Source organism: Thunnus albacares, chromosome 15 (assembly GCF_914725855.1).
Source record: "Thunnus albacares chromosome 15, fThuAlb1.1, whole genome shotgun sequence".
Lineage (NCBI taxonomy): Eukaryota > Metazoa > Chordata > Actinopteri > Scombriformes > Scombridae > Thunnus > Thunnus albacares.
Window position 1 is genome coordinate 13,963,908 of NC_058120.1, and position 18,212 is coordinate 13,982,119.

An 18,212-nucleotide genomic window follows, 5' to 3' on the forward strand; every position below is an offset into this window, starting at 1 on the left:
TGTGATCAGAATTAGCACTTAAATTATGTAAACATTTAGCCAAGTGTATTACTGAAGCTGTAAGGTAGCTCTGAATACTTTAATTTCTTTCTACAAAGATTCATTGTGGTCATCCATGAATATATCAAGTGCAAAAGAGAAGACTGCAAAACAAAGTGCAGCAGTTCTCCACTCAGCCTCCAGATGTTTATTGCCTCAGCATTTATGAATTTCATAGAATCGGAGACATACACAGTAAAAAATACACAACAGAAACATACAAAATGTTTTCCAGTAGGCCAATTGAGACACTATACAAAATGGTTACTTAATAAAATAAATCTTTTCATAATCTTAGTCTTTTGTACATGTAAAAAAAAAAAAAAAAGAAACACAAACATATATTTACAAGAACACCAGACAAAAAGAAGTTATCAAAAGGCTCTAAATGCTACTTTCTGCTCCCTGCTGAGATGTTTTAACCTCACAGTGTTAATGAGGTTGTAGGTGATGTGATGTCGGGTTGGCCAACAGTCCGAGGATGGAGGAGAGACACTGCAGCTTTTCCTTGACGTGCTCGGGCAACTTCTCGTTCTCCTTGTACCTGTGAAGAAGACAGAAGTTATTGAGATTCACTTGCACATATGAGTTCTGCAAATATATGGACTAAGGACACGGTGCACAGTTGTGAAAATAGACTTTATTTGTGTAAATGTGGATAGTAGATATCCTTTTGTGATGCAAGTTTTCAGTTGCCACTGTCTTCTTTAAAGACAAAGCCGATAAAACACACGAGCCAATAAAATGACAACATTTCTAACATGTTTCATACCTGGTGATCCGCCCCTCTGGATGTGTGTAAGTAATGCAGGAAACTCCTGCCTGAACCACCAGCTGAGACCCGTCGTTGAACTGCACCCACACCTCTCCGCTCGTCAGCTGCAGATACAAAAGGATTTTATTGAGAAACACGATCCTGTAGCTGATTACAACATAATAAGAGACTCATTTATTAATTACCTGAGATGCCCATCCAACATTGGGCACGAATATCGATTTCACTACTTTTCCTGTGCTCTGCACGAGGTCCTGTCGCACTGGAGAGCTTTTCTTACCCAGGCTGGTCGAGGTGAAATCAGACCCGTCGTAGGAGATCATCTGCGTATAAATACATACAATATATAAATATAATATATACCGATTGTTAAAGCTTTATAATCTCTCTGTTAATCCAGCAGTTTAAGGCTGTGGTTCGCTCACCGAAGGAGTGATTTGTGGAGGTTGAGGAGGTGAAGCTGGGTCAGGAGGGACCGGGTGGGAGGGCTGCGACGATGAGCACGGAGGGTCTGGGTTTGTAGGTCTTCTAGAAGTGACCCAGACAAAACTAATATTAGCCACAAAGGAAAAGGAACACAGGAGCAGCAGGAGTATAAAAATGACAGCGTCTTCCTCTCACCTGCCAATAGTTATGGGGAAGAAAGGAACGTTCTTGGTGCTGCGCTGCTCCTCTGCTGTGATGGCGGCCTCTAGTGACAGACACATGCTGTGGCCCTCGTCGGACAGCTCCACGTAGAGCTTGCTCTCTGGGCTCAGGCCGCTCAGCCCCACCTCACCCTTCACCGTGTAGGACTTCCCGCTCTTCTCCACCACTCGCACCAGCTCTGACGTCTTGTGGGTCTTCGCTCCTACACAACACGGGCGTGAACAGATCATTGTTAAATAATTCAGAGAGAAAATGGTCGGTGTTGATCCGCGTCCATAGAAATCTGACTCACCATCGTAAAAGCAAACCTCCAGGTCTGCTACGGGAGAGTTCTCCATCAGCATGACCTTGGCATACTTGGTGTAAAGGGTCACTTTAGGAGTCTTGGATTTCACAAGCTGAACAAACTTGGAGGCGTATTGATACTTCTTCCAGTATTTTTCTATTACAAAAAAAAAGAAATTAATTGAGACACAATTTCTCATCTTACATCAGCTGATGTTAGTGGGTGTATCATGTCCATCAGCTTACCTGGCAGGTCCTCATAGCTACAGATCAGAATATCTTCAGGTGGAGCAGGGGGGCAGTCCAGCACAGGAAAACCCTTTCCACCATTAGGCTGGTATATTGTCACCTAAAAGACATGATAATAATATTAAGCTTCCATTTACAGGAGTAATAATTCTTAAAAATCTGATTTAATAATGCAAACAAGCTTGTGTCATGTTATGTTTTTATACTACCCCTGCCAGTTAGAAAAGAAAAATTTAGAAATATAATACAGTGAGCTCACCATTGAGCCATCGCAGGAAATCCGAAGGACTTCTTTGACCCTCTCTTGACCGCTGTGGAATTTTAACAGCTCCATACACACTTCACCTGTGTCCAGGATGCTCACCTGTAAAAAAGATACAAAAAAGAAATTAGACATCGACAAATTTCTCACTTGAAGTTGAGACCATGAATATATTATCAAAAACATGAGCGCTATCTTACAACAGCATTTTTGGTCTTCTGTCTGATAGGCTTCAGTCTGGACGCACACAGAGGCGGGACTACGTCTCTCAGCGTTTTCTTCTCCATGCTTGTTTTGGCTGAGGGGAGTTTTAACTCTGCTCCGGAAAAATTCTCCTTGCACGAGTCCGGGTTGGAGAGATGGGGTTGGTGTAGGTGGTGCACGTTGTGATTAGGATTCACGCCTCGGCTCATGGGCTTGTCCGTCCAGGAATTGTGAACCCCCAAAGGCCCTCTGCTGCCATGGAAACTCCCGTTACTGCTGTGAGTGCTGTTGTCTGTGGGCCTTTGCCCAGAACCTGAGAAAGAAGAGAAAATATTTGTAAAGATTTGCTTGAGCCGGATGGTTTAAATGGTGTTTGGAGAGTTTAAAGATCCATTTATGAATTTTTATATGCCTTCATTCATTTTCTGGCTCAAAAAAACTGTCTGTATCTCAAATTAAATCAACTAATAACCAAAGATTATTTCTTTTACAGGGATCTTTTACTTCCCAAACAAGCCACTAAACTCACTAACAGTTGCTCTGGATGAGACAAATCTACCACATGTGTTCATATAATCAAAAACAAGAAACGCATCATTTTTTTACCCTCATTATTGAGCCAGTTAGTGACTCCCTCCAGGTCTTGAAATTGAAAGTTTGGCGGATATGCCATCTGTGTCGATAACGAATACCCAGAGCTGAAAAACAGTAAAGTGAAATCTTTAGTGTCAGGTTAATATGAAAAATGATTAGAAGATGAATGGAGAGACTACTTACTGAGCTGACTGTTTGACAGGAGGAGAGGGTAACCGTCCATGCTCTGAAAATGGGTGTTGGGTGGAGGACATGGGGAAGACTGGTCTTCCTACGTCTGTTAGAGTCTCCTCTGAGTGGCATCTCCCCAGCTCAGCATGACTCGACCCCTGGCCTGGTCCAGATGAGCCGAAACGATCTGAGGAGTGAGCCCTCCTTAGGTAGCGAGAGTGAGGCTGTCCACTCTCTTCAACATGAACCGCCCTCCTCCTGCCTTCCCTGTGAAATCTGTCCGGCTGTTGCTGCCACTGATCTCCGTCCTCAAAGCAGGCGCTGCTGGGCTGGTGTGGAAGACTTGTAATGGGAGTCATGCGGTTAGGCAGGGCAGAGCCAATCATGTGCCTGGTTTTCCTCTGGAGGCGGCTGCTGCTGCTGGCTAAGGTGGAGGAGGTACAGGCCGTGGAGATGGTGGCGATGCCGCTGTCTATTGATCCTTCATCACCCAGCCGCAGCTCCTTGGTTCTGTCCAGCAGGCTCTGGGTCATGAACGGGTGGTCCAGCACTGCAGAGAGGCTGGGCCGCTGGGCGGGGTCCCTCTGCAGCAGCTGATGGATCAGGTCCTGAGCCTCTAGAGAAACGTGATTGGGCATCTCATATTCCCCAAGCACCACTTTAGACAGGGTGTGCTTGACTGTGTCCGTGTCAAACGGAGGCCGACCCATCAGGAAGGCGTAGAACATGCACCCCAGTGACCAGACATCTGATTCCAGGCCATGAGCACTGCGGGTGGCCACCTCCGGGGAGATGTAGTTGGGTGTCCCGCACATGGTGAAGTGCTTTTCATTTGGGAGTTTAAGTTGAGTGGCCAGGCCAAAGTCTCCGATTTTAATGTTCATGTTGCTGGTCAGCAAAAGGTTTGACAAGGTCAGATCTCGATGTAAGATGCCATGGGTGTGTAGATACAGCATTCCTTTCACTATTTGATGCATGAAATGTCTTGCTGTGGAAAAAAAAAAAAAAAAAAATTAAAAGTAGGCAGTGCACAGAGCAGTTAACCAACACAATTCAGATTTAAAAAGGAACTGTGTCGAGTGTCCTATAGTAGCACTATGGAGCAGTTTTTCACGAGTGGGTCCCCATTTTGTTTGTCTTGTGCATGAGGACGCACTTGCACATGCAAATGCATGTGGTTAAATAATACACAATCCTGCCAATGGTTTCACACTATTCCACTGATCTACAGGTGGCTGTAATGTGCCCAGAAATCCACAACTGCACCAACAAAAGCAAGGAAGAAGACGACTGCCAGCTAGTAAACATGGATGTAAACACTGCAGGATTCAAACTTTTAAGAAAAATCTACTTTGCAAATGTTTGAATGTTTTGGAAATGGATTTGACATGTTAATTAGACCTCAAGGTTACACACAATGAGTTTTGGTGATTTACATTTAATGTCAGCATAACTTTTGTTTGTTGTCAGGAAAATGCTACAGAGAACCTTTAAGTTAATAAGTCAAAGAGTTTCTTTCATTTCAAATATAAAATCTGCCTGACCTTCGTCCTCAGAGAATGCCATCTTCCTCTCTTTCAGGTATCGGCTCATCTCTCCATTATGACACATCTCCAACACCAGGTACACATAGTTGCTGTCCTCAAAGTAGTTGTACAGCTTCAAAAAAAAAAAAAGACATGATATATATTTCAGCATATATTAGTATGTAAAAGTTAGAAGACAAAAAATAAAAAAATATGTAAGATTCTCAAATGACATTAAATCAGGGATACAATTGACTTTGAAAAAGTGGTCAGCTATGAATTATCAGTCTAAAAATCATGATCTAAATATCATATTGTTGTGCTTAAAAACAGTTACAGTACTGAACATTCACTGATATCTAGATAAAACAAAAGTGACCAAACTGACCAATTTGTGATAATGTAAAGTGGAGAACAGTGACTTTAATACTGAACAAAGCAATTACCAGAGGTAGGGGCAAGTTCTCCACATTATATAACCATGACAACAATAAAACAAAGCTGAAGCTTTTTGAGGGGGATGAGAGGAGGAAGCTGTAACTGTAGGGTTACAAACACAAATTTGAATTCCTACAATTTGCGCTGTTTGCCTTTAACTGAAAACCCAACACAACATCTCCATGTGTATTGTACACTTAACAGAAAAAAACATGAATGTCACACAGAAAATCTAAGGGAGAACAAATATATGTGTTATGACATGCCATGTAATAAAAACCCACAGTACACAGTCACAAGAAATTAGACGTGTCCAGCCAACGTTACCTCAAGTATGGAAGGGTGTTTCAATCGGCAGTGAATCTCCACTTCGTTCGTCACACGCTGGACCATCCCAGCTTTGTGCATTGCTTTTTTGTCAATCTGCAGACGGGAACCACAGAGATAATTATACACCAGCTACTCACGGGATCAACATGTAATGCGGTAAAGTTCTGCTCCTGGGTGTTTAGGTTTGTTTGTTAATAGCCAATCTGCCGTCCACAAAGATGGTGAACTGTTCAGACCCCATTTGTGGAGAGTTGAGGGACCACAAGACACCCATGGGAGACAATTAGGGGTTAATAACCGAGCAATTCCAGTTTACACTTCAACTGTCAGTCACTGGTAACAGCTTGGGTGCTGGTAAAGCATGCTATAATTACCACATATCACTAACAAAGACTAATAATTGTAGGGTCAGCGATTCTTACCGTTTTGATAGCAACCTCCAGACCAGTCTTCACCGATTTTGCCCGGTAAACACATGCAAAGGACCCTTTGCCAAGGAGGGTGAGGACTTTAAAATCCTAAACAACAAGAAAGAAAAACAAACATTGTTTGATTCCAAACAACAAATCATATCTGAAGAAAAATAGGAAAATCATTTTAGATTTAAAAATGGGTCTATTTTGACCCCTTGACAGACCTCGATCCTGAGCTCCTGATCATAAAATAATCTACTCTCCTCATCTCTGCTGGCTTGGGTGTCAATAGTGAGGTTTTGTTGGAAGAAACAGTGAATAACTTGATCAAATACCGTCCCTCTTGCCTGCGACATGCTGGATGTACAGTTATAAAGAGACAGACAATCCAGCCACTAACGACTTCACACAAGAGAAAATCCTCCCACAACAAACGAATAACTGACAAACAAGCCACCAACACCTGACGCCGTCATATGGCCAACCAAAACCTTTAATTATCCCGGCTGTCTTCCCGCTAACGAGGACCACTTGTAGCCGTTTCTAAGCAGCATGTGGAGCAACCAAAGTGATGCACAGAGAAGAAACAACACTGTTTGTCCCGAGAGAGCCCGGAGTAAGGTTACACACCCGAGCACTGAGGCTGACACATAAAGCTGACAACAACAACAACAACTACTACTACTACTACTAATAATAATAATAATAATAATAATAATAATAATAATACTAATAACACTACTACTACTACTACTACTACTACTAATAATAATAATAATAATGGCGTTTTGTTCAAAGAAGCAAACCATCTCGGGATGTATGAAAACAAACGATATTAGCGTTAGCGTCAGTAACGTTACAGTATTCACTAACGTTAGCGGATAGCCAAACGTTTTCATATAATTCAGTTAAATGTATTTGCACTGAATGGCTTCTTTACACTTTAAACATCACCATGTTGGAAGAAACTACGCTCTACGCTTAGCTTACGCATAACCAGCTAATTATTAACTCCAGCAAGGTTACCAGCCACAGTTGACATTAGATTAGCTTGCAGCAGGCGTTAGCCCGACAAAACAACTCACCTCAATCTTATCGCCAATCGAAACACTCATCGTGCCTGGTTTTGGTCTTGCAGATTCATGCAGGAGAGTAATAATGTTCCTCGATCGACTGAGTTCATCGATAGTCGGTGCAGGAGTTCTCAGACGGCAAACAAATGTTGTTCTTGTGTTACCCTCCAAAACTTTGCCATTTCTTCCATTTTGAAAATATGCGCCCGTTACATCCGTGGCTACGTCACACGCAACGTCATACGACAACAAGCAGGGTTTACCACGCCCCCTGTAAGGCTCCCTCACGCGGGCTGGTTTAACATATAATACTACAAGCTCTGTCGTAAAAGTGTACTTGAAAGTAGAGTTTTATACTTATAATGAGTTTTATAAGCTTATGTATTAAAGCTTGTACGTTTAAACTTCTTGCACTACCATTTTAGCATTTTAGCATAATTAAACAGCGTAGCAAATAGTATATATAGTTATGGTTATATCTCTAGTCTCTTTCGTTTTTATTTATTCTTTATATTTGAGTTAGTCTATTTAGTTATTGTATATAATTTCGCCTTTATTGTGTCTATCTATCTATCTATCTATCTATCTATCTATCTATCTGCTTGCAGGCTTGCAGGCTTCTAGTATTTTAAATCTGAACCCTTGGTCAAAACATTTAAGTTTCTGCATGTAAAGTTTGTGCATTCATTCTATGAAGACCCAAACCCAAAATTAAATAAACACAAAGAGCTGCAATGATTAGTCAATAAATCGATTTGTCGATCCAAAGAAAATGAATCAGCAATTAGTCTGATAATCAAATCATCATTTAAGTTATTTTTTCAAGCAAAAATGCCAAACGTTTGATGGTTCCAGGTTCTTCAATGTAAGAATTTGATGCTTTTCTTGGTCTTACATTATTGTTAATTAAATATTTTAGGGGTTTGGACTGTATATCAGAGTATATAAGACATCTGAAGACGTCACCTTGTGCTCCAGGATATTGTGATTTTTTGCAGTCTTCTTTATGTTTCATAGACCAAATGACTAATTGAGAAAATAACTTGCTGATTAATTGATTATGAAAATAATCCTTAGTTGCAGCCGTACAAAAGACATTATGAAATAAATAATTATATGAATAAATACAGATAAAATATTTAATATAACCATAAAATTGTGGAAAACCCAATCAATGTTATTATGGAATGTCAATCACATAACTTGCTCTGCCACTTTGTCTTGATTGATAAAAAGTAGGATTATGACATGAAACACACATTGGAAAAGGGACATTTTGAAATAAAACTGCTGGAATAAAAAACAAAAAAATTATTAATAAACCATTGTGTATTGTGGAAAGAAGCCAGATGAAATAACAATTCATATGAACGTGCTGAGTTTTAAAAATGCATTGGACTATTTGATCATTTTATGGAAGTATTACATATTTATTATTTATTCATTCATATGATTCCACTATGCCTTATCTAATTTCTAATACTTAGTGTCTCCCAAACATTATGACTTCAAGCTTAACTCTGCAGATAAGTGTAATTTATAGTTTCATGTGTTGTAGGCAACCAATGTGCATCTCACTTTTCTTAACTGGGGATTCAAATCTCAGTAACCTAAACACTTACGTTTTTGAATTGTCCTGATCACATTACAAAACTTCACACAGATAAAGATTTCTGATTTCTTCCAGGTTAAGCTGCTGAAAATAAAATAATTTCAGACTATAGACATTTTGTCTTACAGACAAATGAATTTATTTTTGCCATCTTTAAATCCCATAACTTAAATATGGAAAAATGCAAGAAAACAAAAAAAAAAAGGAAATAGGCAACCAATCACTTACTAAAGAGATTTGGTGTGTCAAGCATTGCCATTGTAACACTAGGAATGTGTTCTTTATGTACATAATAATACAGTACCAGTCAAAAGTTTGGACACACTTTCTCTTTTAAATGAATGTGAAGGCGTGTCCAGACTTTTTACTGATGCTGTATATGCTGGCTGCTTTTATTTACTAAAATAGTATTTACAGTTTCTAGACATGGACATCATTTCAAACTCATTAAATACAAATATATATAATTTGTATTATTGCATACAAACTAATAGTTCTGCAATAGCATTTGTTTGGACAGCACTTTCTATTTCTCTTATGGTGATAGGATTTACTGCTGTTACTGGACGCTTATGAGACACGTGGAACGCAAACACAAAAGCTTACCGTCCTGTATGGTACAGAGGAAACAGTTTTACATCAGAATCAGAGTTTGATCTATTGCATCATTCTTTCTTTTATTAAGTATGTCAAACCTTTGAGAGAGTAAAGCACACCATTGTCACACATAAGGATGAAAGGGTGAAAACAGAGAAACCTCAAAAGGTAAAGTCCGATGGGACACACACACACACAAAAAAACAGATCCACAAAAGTGGCTGGTGAGGATTGAGAAATGGTCCCAGGTATTCATGTTTCTACTGTCTAAATGGTCAGTGATGTTGCTCGTCAGACAACGATCTCAGTCCACCTCCATCTCTTTCGTTCCAGATTTTGTCTGCTGGCTTCCCTTGGCGTCTTGCTTGGCTGTCGGGCCGTTATGAGCGCCACTGTTTTGGTCGTTCACTTCAGGGGCCTCCTCCACTGTGGGCTTTGGCCTGTTGATCACTGGATTGCATACATCCTCCAGTTCCTGGTGAGAGTGTGTTGATATAAGAAAATCAGCAGATCTCATCACTGCTGATGGAAGAATGAATTCAACTTTAAACAGTCATTCACATACCTGTATTTTGGCAATTATGTCTGCTACTTTGACGACGGGATCTTGAGTAATAGCGAGTTTGCTCTGTGCGTTCATCTTGCTGTTCATCCAGCCCATGCTTTCATTCACGCATTTCTCTACAGTGCTCTTCTCTTCTGCGCTCAAATGTAGGTATCGCTCATCCTGGAAAAGAGTTTGTGACAAGAAATGTATTTTACATATTTATATTTCATCAATTGTTACACCCGTAATCATTTAAGAATTCACCTCTATGGTTTTACAAAAATTACATCTAAAAAAACAAAAGAATGGCAATAGGTGTTGTAGAAAGTGTCACAGCTAAGGTTGAGCAACAAAACAGATCAGTGTGGTAAAACCTTTACAGCACTGGATGACTAAGACATTTGCAAACCTCTGTACAAAAAAAAAAACAGTCTTGAAAACATACTGACTTTTTTTCTCATTTCATTTTTTTTTTATTACAGATCTAAATGCAGTGCATCACTAGATCAAAAGGATTTACCTTCTGTTTACAGGAATCCACAAACTTCATGTAGAGTTGTAGTTTCTTGCCGAGCTCTTCAAAAGCCCTCGGCCTGTCCTCATGCTCTCTGTGCCGGTCCTGAATGGGTTGACCCAACCTCTGGAAAAGATCAGCATTCATATTAACAAAATGTGCATGCATGTAAACTAAAACGAACTGACACTAAAAACAAACCTTAAGTGCATCCAGCTTTTCCTCATAGACTTGTTTGGGCTGGTCCTCTCCATCCTCGTATAGCCAGTTCTCTGTGTCCTCCAGCATCAGTGATAGCCGGTTACTGTCCTGTTAGTCAGAGCCAAATTTAACAAGAATATTAGGAAATACACATAATTAGCTTGGTACATCTTCCCAGTATACTAGTCTTTACAGTGTCAGGGTGACTATTATTAAAAAGCAACGCTTACATCCTCTGTGATGTACTTTTCATAGATCCCACAAAGTTTATCCCGCAGATCGTATACATATTCCTCCACAGCATTTTTAGCATCGTTCAGCTCTTTCACCAGTTTGTCCTGGACAATCATCTGACGCTGTGAGGAAAATCCACACAAACAAGAGATTGTGTTATAATAGCCAAAATACAAGGCGTGAAAACAAAAACAGCAATACCTTTATAATATCATGCCACCCAACCAACAACAGCACAAACTATGGTGTTACAAATGACCTCAGAGTTTTATTAACACCTCTCTGACACAGTCCAGAAACACTGACCATGAACTAACTGATATCAGATACAAGCATAAATCTTTTTGGGGAACAATAAAAGTCCAGTACAACACATATCAAGCGCATATAAAGTTTTAATAGCACTCCCTCCATTTGGGCACAGGTAATCAGACCATGACTCAGCTTTTCCAAAGGCCACCGGCGGAACTCACCTCGTACTCCATAAAGTTGCTAAGGACATCACCGTCGAGCTGTCGAATGTTGTTGGCTGCGATGGGCAGATCAATACTCTTCACCTTGACTTTGGGCTTGCTCCCCCCTGCTGCCGGGTCCTGCTTCTCCCCAGATGCACACTCCTGGATTTGGAAACCAGAAAACACAATCCAGCCTTTTAGCTGCAGTGCTTATATGACTTATTTTTGTATTTTTACAGTATAGTAATATTAGTATATTTTTTAGACTGATCAATATGCTTTTGTCTCATTCTTGATTCATAAATTGACACAATTCATCTCAGCAGTGGTTAAGTATTGGTTCAATACTGCTAATATTGTAGAATTGACATTTTGGGACTTTTTATTAGGTTTTTGTTCCCAAATACAACTGTCAAATTTGTAACAGAATCAGTGTAATTACGAACCTGCAAGATTGATGTCTCTATTGGTATCAAGCAGTCTGATACAGGCTATGACAGGATATGGTTGTTGAACAGGCATTTCCTTTAATTCAAGCCCAACTAACCTTACTGGTGGAACAGTCGTCATCATTTTGCTGGTCTCCCTGGTTTTGGCCTTCCTGGTCAACCTGCATTTTGGTCTGAGTCACAACACACATTCAGATATTTTTATCCAAGCCAGATTACATGTAAGTAACACAAGATCTGATATTCTAACTATATTTAAAAGAGCAACACAGACGATTACTTTACAGTCAACAAATCTAAGAGAATTGTCTTTTAAACAATATAAATCATATTTATTTCTAAACAACACTTGCAGTAAAACCCAACAATATGCAAGGCTACAGCACAGTCTGCTAAGGATTACTGTACATATGAAGAAGTGCACAAGACTTTTTGTGATGGTCAATATAGTAACTAATCCACAGGCTACATGCAACCTCTGGAACCACTGACCTCTTATCTTAATTTTATAAAAAAGATTTTAACTATAGTATCCATGAAACTGCCACATCAGAGTAGCAGGAGGAGATTCACACAAAACATTGTGGTAATAAACCTTTATGTCATTAGGATTCATTTTCTGTACATAGCAAAGGTGTGTGCCAAATTTCATGGCAATCCGCCCAATAGTTTTTGAGATATTTCCCTCTGGACTAAAGTGTGGGACCAACACACTGATGGACTGACATCACTAGAGCCACTGTGACAAATATCACTTTACCTGGTCCTCAGCTCTGCCTTCATTTTGCACCATTGGCTCTGAGTCAATTTGCATGTCTTCTCCTTCTCCTTTCTGCTTCTCAATCAGAGAGGCGCTGGACACACTGAAGATGCCGTGGACGTTGACACGCACTTTGACCTTCACTTTAGAGCTGTCTCCATCCGGCTGAGGAACCACATTCTGTACAGAAAAGCATCCTGGTAACAGACGGAAACAAAATGAGTGGTTTGTTAAAGAGCTTGAATTACAGGTCTTAAGCAAGTTCCCTTAACAGACAGGTAGGAGGCTAGTGATGTCAAATTACAAACTGATAAACCACCTGAGTATGCACACGCCCTACCAGCACAACCTGCACATACTGACTCATTACCCATCTGTGGGAGACTGCTCCTTATTTCTACCCTCCAGGTTGTAGGTCCCTGAGGGGACTCAGCCACAAATGGGCCACCCAGAAAAACTATTTGGGACACATGAATCAATCACCTCTCTCGCTGTAGACGTGAGTAGCTTGTAAAAGGAGCCAGATTTCTGCATAATTTCACATCTTGAAATCTGTGCATCCGTCTCTCTGGGGGCAGAACTAATGGGTCACTAGCAGGCATACTTAACTTTGAAAGGGCACCATTACCTATCCTGTGGTCCGGGTATGGGAGCTCTTGAGGGCTGCTGTAGAAGGCTTCAAGGTCGAAGGGCTCCTTCTTGTGGAAGGTTATCACTTTGGAAAATGGAGCAGCATGATTCTTACTGAACACTTCGCACTCTCTGTGACAAAAACACAGCGAGAGGAAAAAGCTAAGTCAGGTTGTGGAAACACAGTCAGCACATACTGTATGTTCATGGTGGCTGACTTTGCTTGATTTGCTATTTAGAGGAATGACTACAGGGAAATTTTGGGTCTTTTTTTATATAGCATTACTGAAAGAGGTACTGCACACTTAGGCATGTTTTTTGAGCTGTAAACTAAATTAGATGACTTATAACACATCAATGCTGGTGTTAATATTGACATAGACACTGAATGTACATTTGGTGTCAATGAAAATACTGAAGAGGCGGGGCCAATGCTAATTTAGAGTTGACTGTTTGGGGGTTCTCTATTTCATGAAATGGTACAATGTTAACGCCCTCCTCTCCCAGCTCTGTGTTCATTTTCAAATATAATCTGATCAGGACAGTTTCAGCTTCAGCAGCTAACAGCAACTAACAGCAGCACTGACCTGCTGGAGGAAATCTCTCTGTCTGTGACTGTCCACAAGAGGAAACGCTTCTTGGAGCCACAAACAACAGAAATCCTCCTCGCATCTCGTCCTCAAGCTCTTTAACTCTCCGGCTGTCTGTTCCTGCACTTATCAGCTGGTAAATTCTTGTTTTAAAACATTAAATCATGGTGTAACTGGAGTTCCAACCTTACTGAACCTGTCCGCTGTGGAGCAGCAGACAGTCACAGATGAAGAGATTTCCTCCAGCAGGTCAGTGCTGCTGTTAGCTCCTGAAGCTAAACTAACTGTCTTCATGTGAAAATAAACCAATTAAAAACACAGACAGGTTTATTTAAAAATGACTTCTGGCTTGTTTAAATGTCGTTGCATCTTTATTATCATTCTTCTCTGGCCACGCCCAACTTGCCCCTCTCAACCTCTTGCCCATTTTTTTGTATTTTCCAAAATTATGCAGTGGGTGGAGTAAGGCTGAGACCTGGGGGTGAAGTTGCACTTTCATATGGCTAATTAAATGTAAAATGTGCTTACCCCAAACCATCCTCTGTTGGTGATTTCCAACGTAGAGTTATGGGAAAGGGAACGACATCAGTGATGGAGAATTCACGCACCTTAAATGCTGGGGACAAAATTGCACACTACACCCAAACAATCAGCACACACACACACACACACACACACAACACAAAACAAATGCACATTAGCTGCATTATATATTACTGATCTACAGTATGTTTGTACAGTAAATTTGGGAAACTGTCAGTGTTAGAGGAGAATTTATACCTGAAGTGCACAGCCTCTAGCGACAGCTTCGTCTGCGTTCAGTGTGGTGCTGACGTCTTTGCCGAAGAATTTGGTGATCCTCTCTTTAATAGCTGGCATTCTCGTAGCTCCTCCAACTATCTCCACTGCATAGATATCATCCCGGCTCAGTTCTGCCACAAAACACACACAAGGTTGAACAGCTTCGTCACTTATATACTATTAAAACAGCATTCTCAAGTAAATCCAACCAAATCTGAGGGACATACTTGAGTGTTCAAGGGCTGCTTTCAGTGGCATCTCTACTCTCATTAGATACTGAGCACACATCTCTTCAAAATGGCCCCTGTGGGTTACAAATAAAGTTTTAAATAGACATTTACAATGCTGTATTTCCACCATAGAGAGGCGAGATGAAGAAGGACAAAAAAACATTTGTACCTATTCATCCTGCTGGAAACATCAATGTCATTCATGAAGCACTCTATGTTCAGAGGCAGGTCGGAGGAGTTGGCACTCATGAGTTTCTTCAGTTTTTCACACTCCTGGTACAGACGCAGCAGAGCCCTCTGGTTCTCCCTCACGTTCAGCTTGTACTTGGTCTTGAACTCTTCGCAGAAGTAATCTACCAGCGCCTCGTCAAAATTACGCCCACCGAGGTATGGGTCAAACGCTGTTGCAAGGACCTGAAAGACCAGAGTGCCATTGAGCTCAGAGTTTACAGATATGGGTGTAGGATATAGATTCAGGTGAATAAAATGTTAAAGGCTAACCTTGAGTTTGCCTTTGTTGAAGGCCGTGATGGAGACTTGGTATGATGAATGTCCCATATCCACGAATATCACATTTCGGGGCCTCTCTTCTGGAGATGGAAGGTCCTGTTTGTAGATCCCATAAGCCAAAGCCACTGTGAACGCAAATAAAATGTAAATAAAACACAAATGTTTGTGGCAAAAATATTTTGCTGTTGGTTTAAGTTATTAAACATATGATTTCTACTGATGTCTTGCAGTTTTACCCTAGCATATGTGAAAAGTTGCTGACTAGCCTTCCACCTTAGCCCTAGTATACTCCTATTCCCGAAAATTCACTACCACCAATTTTTCCAAGAGCACTGACCTGCAGTTGTATCATTAATTAGCCGTAAACAGTTGAGCCCTGCGATTTGAGTGGCGTCAAACACAGATCGTCTTTCAGCATCTGTGAAGAAACTCGGGACCTGTAAAACAGAGCACGAATCAACATGTTTCATTGACGAACTTTATGAATTACGTTGACACTCATCTGCAATGTTTTCATCCCTCACCGAGATGACGCAGTCCACCACTGGCTTCTTCAGGGCGCTTTCTGACGTCTCCTTCAACTTGGTGAGCAGCATCCCCGTTATCTGCTCCACTGTGAACACTTTGTCCTCATCCAAATAACGCACCTGTAAACACAATTCAAGGGGAAATTAAAAGCCATTATCTATGAAGCTAATACGTGAGGTGAAAGACCGTGGAAAAAAAATAACATCTGTGCATTATCATGGTCAGCGTTGTGGTTGAATAACAAGAACAAAGGTGTACAATGACAGCAGACAATGGTCAGGGTCAGAGAGAAAGGGGAAAAAAAACAGAAAGCAGTGAAAAAGAACATGCTGGAGGTTTGTACAGTGCTTTACCTTAACTCCAGTATTTCCGTTGGCCAGTTTATGTAAGTTGTAAGGCAGTTTGGGCTTTTCCCCTTGGACAAATGGGTCATCAAATGCTCTGCCATGGAACTTTTTGAAGCCATGGACTGAATTTTTGAAGTTTGTTATAACCTGAAATAAGATAATTGTTACAGTTTCTCAGAACAACTTAAAGTTAAAAGAACACAGTGACATTATTTTTGATTTGTAATGTTACTTCTATTACAGAAACCAGACAAATGGGTATATATAATTCATGTTCTTACCTGACTCTTGGCTGCATTTCCAATCATGCGATTTTTGGTGGCCAAAGACACACAAGCCCTTGATGAGAGAAGACAATTACATCAGTAAATTAGGTAGGTCACAACAGAAATAGACCTGTTAACAGATGTGGCAGACGAGGCAGAACTGTAATTGACTGACTGCTGTAGACAGACCCAAACGTCGAGTGCTGAGAGGCAGTTTTCGATTAAAGGAATTTCACATGGGAGTCTGAGGAAGAACTACAGAGAACTGGGGCAGTGAGGCAGAATAATTCACCTTCAAAAGTGAGCTCATCCTGCTCCAAAAAAACATAACTCTTTTAGCAGACCAAATCATTGTGTTAACTGACAAAGATGAATGCTTCTGATCACAAGAGGTTTAGGGATCCATTTCACATTGGCTGGCAGTGATAAGTCACTCCCTAGTTTCACCTTGCCACAAAAATATCCCCATTCACTTAAAGGTGCAATGCTCTTTCTCCTTTCTACTTGCACATCCCTGTTTGCTGGATGCTGCAGCAAATGCATCCCACTTTACCTGCTAAATGTCTCTCCAGAAAAAGGCCCACATGATCATTTCTTGTTATTATAAGATGAAATTATATCCACTATAAATAAAACATTTTTTTCTATTATGATACAACCTGCTTTATTTGCTTGTCATTTCTGGGCTAGTCCTGGAAGACAACAAGGATGTAGCTTTTTGGCAGGCCATAACAGACGCGCTATCGCCATGTCATGTCTAAACCTATTATTTCCCTTCCCGCGCATGTACACTAACATATTAATATGCTGTTTAGCCTACATAACATATTGTCTTCTATAAGTTGCTTATCTCAGCCAACTTTGAGGCGCACTGCGCAGCACTGTGGTCAGGGTTATCAGGAGAAAATGTCAACTGCCAATCTATGAGTACACAGTGTCGTTTCAGAACGCGACGGACACATGCGACATTTTGGCCCTATATTTATATATTTTTCCCATTTTAACCTGCTCTGACGGTGAATAAACCAGTAGTTACAGGCCTCATCACAACCACCGCCACTATCCCCAGCCAGTGCGCCTCCAGACGCAAACATTGCGTAACAAACTCAGTCAGACCACATTTCACGGTGATGATGATGTCTGTCATTTATACTTACGGTGTGCATCTGTCACTGTATTCATTGGCAATGGTTTCAATGCCACCGCTCCTTGCCACAGCGATGTAACAGTTTTGGAAACCCACATCAATGCCTACCACTGACATAATGAGCGCTCTTAAAATTCACCTCTTGAGTAAGTTATCCTTCGCAACGACCGCACTTGACACCTATGAGAAAAAAAAATGTATATATACAATGGCGCTCTATTCCAAAATGAAATGCAATTAAGCGCGTCCTCTCCTCTGAAAATAAACCAGACGGCTAGCTGAAGGTGCACTAACAGAATTACTCGCTGTTATGTAAGTCAAGCTGTTTATAGCAAACTCATTCAGAGTAATCCCAGGGAGCAATGATGGCCAAAGCGGATTCTCCCACTCCTAGGCTTCCCTAACGTCACCCAGCGGCTCTGACAGACCGATGCTCTTAAAGCCCGCCCCCACACGGCTGTGATTGGCTGCGTAACACCCATTGTCCTTACGTGATTGGTGCAACAACCAATCGATAACAGAAACATCTAGAACCCACTGGAAAGGGGACCGTAAGGTACGTCACAGACAGTATGGCTAGTACGGACAGTAGTGACCATTTATACATTTAGCCCTGAATTTCGTCTGTTAGGCACAGTTTATGTATATAAATTCGATGTCTCTCCGTATTGATGTGTGCACATTATTGCAATATCTATGAAATTAGCGTTACATATATCTAATTAATATCTGGAGCTTGCTGGGAGTGGCACACTCCTTGAAATCAAATGCTGCCTGAAAGGCCTTA

The 18,212-nt window shown here is 40.8% G+C and overlaps 2 protein-coding genes across 3 annotated transcripts; both read right to left on the minus strand.

Moving 5' to 3' along the window:
• Positions 1–167: 167 nt before the first annotated feature.
• On the minus strand, positions 168–7,231 carry plk4 (polo-like kinase 4 (Drosophila)). 2 transcript variants are annotated; one of them, XM_044374717.1, is made up of 15 exons: positions 7,020–7,231; positions 5,944–6,039; positions 5,519–5,614; positions 4,772–4,886; positions 3,240–4,215; positions 3,069–3,160; positions 2,459–2,775; positions 2,256–2,360; positions 1,994–2,096; positions 1,755–1,904; positions 1,436–1,664; positions 1,240–1,342; positions 1,000–1,137; positions 812–918; positions 168–583 (listed from the first exon to the last, which is right to left on the minus strand). In XM_044374717.1, exons 1-15 carry the CDS (start codon positions 7,047–7,049, stop codon positions 472–474), a joined length of 2,769 nt encoding a protein of 922 aa, XP_044230652.1. In that variant the 5' UTR covers positions 7,050–7,231; the 3' UTR covers positions 168–471. The 2 variants fall into 2 exon arrangements, with proteins under 2 accessions (XP_044230652.1, XP_044230651.1); XM_044374716.1 differs by lacking the exon at positions 7,020–7,231 and adding an exon at positions 6,159–6,518.
• Positions 7,232–8,914: 1,683 nt separating this feature from the next.
• Positions 8,915–17,848, minus strand: hspa4l (heat shock protein 4 like). The gene is made up of 19 exons (XM_044375782.1): positions 17,436–17,848; positions 16,294–16,351; positions 16,019–16,159; positions 15,662–15,784; positions 15,475–15,574; positions 15,129–15,262; positions 14,797–15,041; positions 14,625–14,701; positions 14,377–14,528; positions 14,125–14,231; positions 13,005–13,138; positions 12,377–12,573; positions 11,715–11,789; positions 11,186–11,329; positions 10,709–10,834; positions 10,479–10,586; positions 10,284–10,403; positions 9,782–9,943; positions 8,915–9,691 (listed from the first exon to the last, which is right to left on the minus strand). The coding sequence occupies exons 1-19, from the start codon at positions 17,540–17,542 to the stop codon at positions 9,521–9,523; spliced, it is 2,481 nt and encodes an 826-aa protein (XP_044231717.1). The 5' UTR covers positions 17,543–17,848; the 3' UTR covers positions 8,915–9,520.
• Between the last annotated feature and the right edge of the window lie 364 nt (positions 17,849–18,212).